Raw genomic sequence first — 6000 nt, 5'->3', positions numbered from 1 at the left:
AGCTTCAGATGTGGTGAAAAGAAGGGGTGGAAACACAACCTTGTACGTGGGACCTGCGGCTGTGGTGGGTCAGGGAGATGCTGGCGGTGTTTTATTGCATGCTGAGGGCTGTTGGGATGAGTCCTGAAGGCTTTGGGTGACTCTGCCTGTCCGGGACAGACCTGTTATGGCACTGTTGTCTCCTTCATGCTCTGCTGGTACTGCAGGTCCTGTTCTATAGCACCTAAAGGTCCTCGGGGAGGTGGGGACCAGCCATAGAATTGCTGCAGAGCCACAGGATGGTTTGGGTTGGAAGGGACCTCAAAGCTCCCCCAGCTCCAACCCCTGCCACGGGCAGGGACCCCTTCCACTGGAGCAGCTTGCTCCAAGCCCCTGTGTCCAACCTGGCCTTGAGCACTGCCAGGGATGGGGCAGCCACAGCTTCTCTGGGCACCCTGTGCCAGTGCCTCAGCACCCTCCCAGGGAAGAGCTTCTGCCTAAGAGCTCAGCTCAGTCTCCCCTCGGGCAGGTTCAAGCCATTCCCCTTGGCCTGGCCCTACTTGCTCTTATAAGACGTCCAAGTCCCCCATGCTCAGTACCCAGACCCCAAAGCAGAAGTGTTGCTGTCCCTGAGCAGCGCCTTTCCCTGCAGGGCTGGGCAGAATAGGGATGAGCATCCAGTGTGGTTGGTGTCAGAGTCAGGAATTCCATGCCTGCGTCCCAGCCTTTGGACCTTGTTTTGTGCCTATGACGTGGCATCACAGAATCCCAGACTGGTTTGGGTTGGAAAGGACCTCAAGATCACCCAGTTCCCAACCCCCTGCTACATACATGGACACCTCACACCAGACTTGTACCTATAATGTGCTATCTCTGCCCACCCTGATGAGGAGTCCCTTGCTCTTATCAGTCTCCTGCTGCAGAGCCCAAAGCAGCATCTCCAGATCCAGAAACAGGAGGGGATTCATCCTGAGATCCCTCCCACAGCTCACTCCCCTCACGGAAAGGGTGCCATTAGATGTGGTGGCAGCACCGGGTCAGACACCCGGCGCCAGGACTCCTCCACATGTTGCTGCAGCTTTACCAACCTGCAGCTCACGGTTATCCTCATACCTCCAGCATCAGGCTGCTCCTTGCGTGCTGCATCTCCTGGGGCTGTCACAGTCATCTCCTCTATCCTCTTACCCTCTGTCCTCTGGGAGCTCCCTCCGTGCTGGTGAACGCATGACCTCCCATGTCCTGCTCCTCCGTCGCATCCAGATGCATCTTCTTGTCTCTTTGTCTGCATCCAGCCTTGACCTGATGGGTCTGACACGTGTGGTCCTGAGTCCCACAGCCCCAAGCAAGGGATCTGCAGCCACCAGGAGCTGTGGGTTCTCCCTGGGACTCTTATAGAGCAGAGGGAGGCTTCTCCCCCTGAGTGATCCATCTGGGAACTGCCCTTTCTCTCCATTCCCAGGGAACGGATGCTCTTGTTCCCCCTTTCTCCTCCACCCCCAGCGCTGCAGGGAGCTGGAGGTGCCTGGCTCCATCCCGCAGCCCTTCGGTTACCAACCAGATGGTAACTGAGGGACAAAGCGTTGCCCACAGGGCTACGCTGCCTCCTCCATAGATGCCGAGATGTGGTACCCACCAGCATGGTCCTCCCTGCCCTTCCTCCGGGCCGGGCCGGGGAGGGTGTCAGTGCACATCCCAGTTCAGGGCGGTGACCGGGATGAGGAGGAGAGGAAGGACGTGGAGCGGTGCCATGGGGCTGGCAAGCGCTCGCTCTGGATGAGTTTCACCCCTTGAGCAGAAAGCGAGCAGAGAACTTGGGGTTGGGAGGAGGAAGTGACCGAGGGGAGCCGTGGAGGATGCTGCTGGGAGAAGGATCAGGGCTGCGGGGGGTGGGAGGGGGGAATTACTCATGGATTTGTCCAGGGCTGCGCCTGGCTGAGCCTATTTCCATCTCCACCGAGAGGAGCTTGATCGTAATGGGGGATGAAAAGGACATGGGCCTACTAATTACTGACGAGCTGAGTAGGAACTTCAGCCGTGCAGGCAGCGGTGACCCTGCCCTCGCATGCGGCACCGCAAAGCTCCCGTCAGCCTGTGAGGCCCGAGCAGACCCTGCTTTAGAGCAGCACGCAGAGGGGAAGCGCAGGGGTGAGATGGGGAGGATCAGGAGGAAGCCAGCGGGTCCTCTTCTGCTCTGGGCTGCATTGCTAGCCCATCGCTGGCAGGGGGTTGGAACTGGGTGAGCTTTGAGGTCCCTTCCAGCACAAACCACTCTGGGATTCCATGATCCTGCCCTGCGGCCTCCCCTCGTGTTAGAAGCTGTGATTCGGGGCACTTTGCAGTGAGGGGGCTGTGCGTGCCTCAGTTTCCCTTTGGACTGAACCATGGGTTAGTGTTGGGTCTGCGGTTGGACTCAACGACCTTAAAGGTCTTTTTCCAAGCTAAATGCTTCTGGAGACCCCTGCGCAGCCTCAGTGGGTCCCTGAGACCCATCAGCACCTCAGGGTACTTGGAGGGGATGCACACAGACACCCGGGGCAGGGGGAGGGAAGGTGGTGGGGGCTTCCAAGCCCTGGAGCTGGGGTGAAGGAAGCAGGGTTGGATTGGGTTAGATTGGGTTGGATTGGGTTGGGCTGGGCTGGGTTGTGCTGGGTTGGGTTGGGTTGTGTTTGGTTGTGTTGAGTTGGCTTGGGTTGGGTTGGGTTGTGATGGGTTGTGATGGGTTGTGATGGGTTGTGTTGGGTTGTGTTGGCTTGGGTTGTGTTGGGTTGTGTTGAGTTGTGTTGGGGTGTGCTATGCTGGGTTGTTTTGTGTTGTGTTGTTTTGTGTTGTGTTGTATTGGGTTGCGTTGTGTTGTGTTGTGTTGTGTTGGGTTGGGTTGGGTTATGTTGTGTTGGGTTGTGTTGTGTTGTGTTATGCTGGGTTGTGTTGGGTTGCGTTTGGTTGGGTTGGGTGAGTGGCCATGAGGTGCTGGAGCACCTTGGTTTGGGGCTCAGGGACGGAGATTATCCTCATCCCAGAGGATGTGCTCCAACATATCCCTCAATATCCATCCACAGCAAGTTGAGGCTTGGACCGGGAAACACTGGGGAATGCTGAGCTTGCCCCATGGGTCATGGTGTTGCCTATGGGAAGGGTGGCGCTGGTGCCACCTCTGCTGTGCACGGCATGGGGCAGCTCCTGGGCACTTCATGCCCATCCTCAAGGATATAATGGTGCTGATGGGGGCGGTTGAGCTCTTGCTCCTCCAGAGCTGGGTTTGGGGATGCTCTGGGTGGAGGGCGCTGGGGCTGTGCCTTTCTCTGTGGACCAATGTACACTCATGGGGTTGTGGAGCTCTACAAATCCTGCGCTCTGGGGCTCTGAGGTCTCTGGAATTCCGCAGCTCTAGGAGGTCCCCACCAAAAATCTGCTCATTCTGTATTGGGTCTCCATGCCCTGGGACATGGGAATGTCCTCAGGAGCTTCCATGCGGGACTATGTGGATAAGGGGAAGTAGGACACGGGCTGGCAAAGACCCATGGTCCCAGGAGGTTTTGGCTCATTCCCATGATCCTGGTGTCCCCCATCCCTGGAAGCACCTTCTACTGCTCCTCCTGGAGCATCCCTGCCCTCCTTTGGCTTCCCCCACACTCTTATACCCCTTGGCAAGGGGCTGGGGGCCTGGGACCTGCCCCCTCTCCATTAGCTCTGCACTGGGGGTCCGTGGTGCTGGGGGTGCACAAGGGCTCTGTCACCGGTGACTTTCCTGCCCCACGGAGCTCCCGATGGATGAGTTCCAGCCCTGCTGCTCCAGGGCAGAGGGAACCAAGCCTGCGCCATGGCTGGGGTTACCCGGGGAGGGGGTCCCTGCAGCATCCGACCCATCCCCACACCATCCGCCAGGCGCCACCGCCTCCCACCATCCGCCAGGCTCTAACCCGAGTCTCTTCCCATCCGTGTCCTCCCCTCACCTCCATCTCCGTCCGTCTGTCCCTCACGCTTCTCTCTGTCTGTCTCTGCCTCTCCTACCCCTCTGCTCTGCCAGGGAGGGACACAAGCAGGGGGCAGTTGCAGGGGGACGGGAGCCACGGGCTGAGGACCGGGTCCATGCCCCATCCGTGTGGGTCAGAGGGGGCCTATGGGCTCCTTGCTGCAGCCAGAGGCAGGTTGAGGATGGCCCCAGCTGGATTGGGGCGCAGAAGCGGGTCTGTGCCCTGCCTCCGGCCAGCAGGAACCACCCTGTCCCCTAACACGTTCCCCTGCACCTTAGCAAGGCCAGGGACCCTCTGCCCCCTGTCTTGACATGGTGAGGGAAGGGTTTGCAGATGGGGACACAGATTTGGGGTTGGTGATCACCACAGCAGAGAATCCAGCGCATCCCATAGCTCAGCATCCCTGGAAGAGCCGGCACAGGGCAGCGGCTCAGCCCCAGGCTCCTGCCTCTGGGCTCCTACCGTGGGCTCCCATCTTCAGTGGTCCCATTCCAGGGCTGCCATCCCTGGGTTTCCATACCCAGGGTCCCATTCCCAGGCTCCCATCCTGAGGCTCCCATTGCCAGGTCCTATCCCTGGTTATCCATCCCGAGGCTCCCATCCCCAAGCTCCCATTCCCAGGGTCCCGTCCCTGGCTTTCCCATCCCCAGGATCTGACCCCTGAGCTCCCATCCCCTGGGTCCTACCTTGTTCTCCCGTCCCTGGGCTCCCATCCCAGTGCGCCCATTCCCTGTAGGCAGCAGTCGCCGCAGTCCCTGTCTCGGGGGGTGGATCTCGCCGGGCTGTTTGTTTTAACACGTCTTTCTCTCCTATCTCTCACTCTCTCTCCCGGTTCTCGCCTCTCTCCCGGCCCCCCCGCGCTCTCTTTCCATCCGTGCCTCTCTGTGTCCCCCCCCTTCCCAATCCCTCCCATCCCGTCCCGTCCCCCCCGCACATCCGCAGGTGAAGGTCTGGTTCCAGAACCGCCGCACGAAGCAGAAGAAAGACCAGAGCCGGGACTCAGAGAAACGCTCCGCACCCACCTCCGAGTCCTTCGCTACCTGCAACATCCTGCGCCTGCTGGAGCAGGGCCGGCTCCTGCCCGTGCCGGCCCCCCCCAGCCTCCTCTCTCCCACCTCCCACCCCATCGCCAGCCCCGCGGGCAACGGAGCCGGGCTGGCCACGCCGGGAACCGCGTCCCCGGGGCTCAGCGCCGGGAGCAGCCCCCCCGCGCCGGGAGCCTTCAGCCTGCAGCTCCCGTCTCTCGCCTCCTCCTCCTCGTCCTCGCCCTCGCCCTCGCCCCGGCTGCCGGGCTCCGCGCTCTGCTTCGGGGCGCCGCTGCGGGGCGGCCTCCCCGAGCTCCCCGGCGCGTACGGACTGGGCACGTCCGCGTTCGAGCCCTACACGCGCCTGGAGAGGAAGGACAATTGCAGGGGCAGCGGGGAGCAGAGCCCCTGAGCCCAGCAGCCCCCGGCACCCCCTGCCCTGCGCCCCGCACCGGCCCTGGACGGCAGCGGGGATGGGGGGAGCCGGGGAGCACCCGTCCGGGGGGGGGGGGGGGAGTGTGTGTGTGCACACGTGTGAGTGTGTGTGCACACGTGTGAGTGTGAGTGTGTGTGAGTGTGTTCACACGTGTGTGTGAGTGTGCACACGTGTGAGTGAGAGTGTGTGTGAGTGTGTGCACACGTGTGAGAGTGTGTGTGAGTGTGTGCACACGTGTGAGTGAGAGTGTGTGTGAGTGTGTGCACACGTGTGAGAGTGTGTGTGAGTGTGTGCACACGTGTGAGTGAGAGTGTGCACATGTGTGTGTGTGTGCACATGTGTGTGAGTGAGTGTGCACGTGTGAGTGTGTGCACACGTGTGAGTGAGAGTGTGCACATGTGCGTGAGTGAGTGTGCACGTGTGTGTGTGCACACGTGTGTGTGTGAGTGTGTGTGTGCACACGTGTGAGAGTGTGCACATGTGTGTGTGTGAGTGTGCACACGTGTGAGTGTGTGTGCACACACGTGAGTGAGACTGTGCACATGTGTGTGTGTGCACATGTGTGTGAGTGAGTGTGCACATGTGTGTG

At 60.7% G+C, this 6000-nt stretch overlaps 1 protein-coding gene across 1 annotated transcript in view; it reads left to right on the top strand.

Annotated features, from left to right (window-relative positions):
• Nucleotides 1-5387, top strand: part of VAX2 (ventral anterior homeobox 2) — an 18656-nt gene extending 13269 nt beyond the window's left edge. The window contains exon 4 of the mRNA XM_061441005.1: nucleotides 4893-5387. Within this exon, the coding sequence (XP_061296989.1) occupies nucleotides 4893-5387 (495 nt within the window). The remainder of the gene's footprint in view (nucleotides 1-4892) is intronic.
• The last annotated feature ends 613 nt before the right edge of the window (nucleotides 5388-6000 follow it).

Source organism: Pezoporus flaviventris, unplaced genomic scaffold, assembly GCF_033815535.1.
Source record: "Pezoporus flaviventris isolate CSIRO_AGI_PZ_B2104156 unplaced genomic scaffold, CSIRO_AGI_Pfla_v1 ptg000188l, whole genome shotgun sequence".
Classification (NCBI taxonomy): domain Eukaryota; kingdom Metazoa; phylum Chordata; class Aves; order Psittaciformes; family Psittacidae; genus Pezoporus; species Pezoporus flaviventris.
The sequence above is the reverse complement of the archived record's forward strand: the minus strand, read 5'-3'. Positions and strand labels throughout refer to the sequence as shown.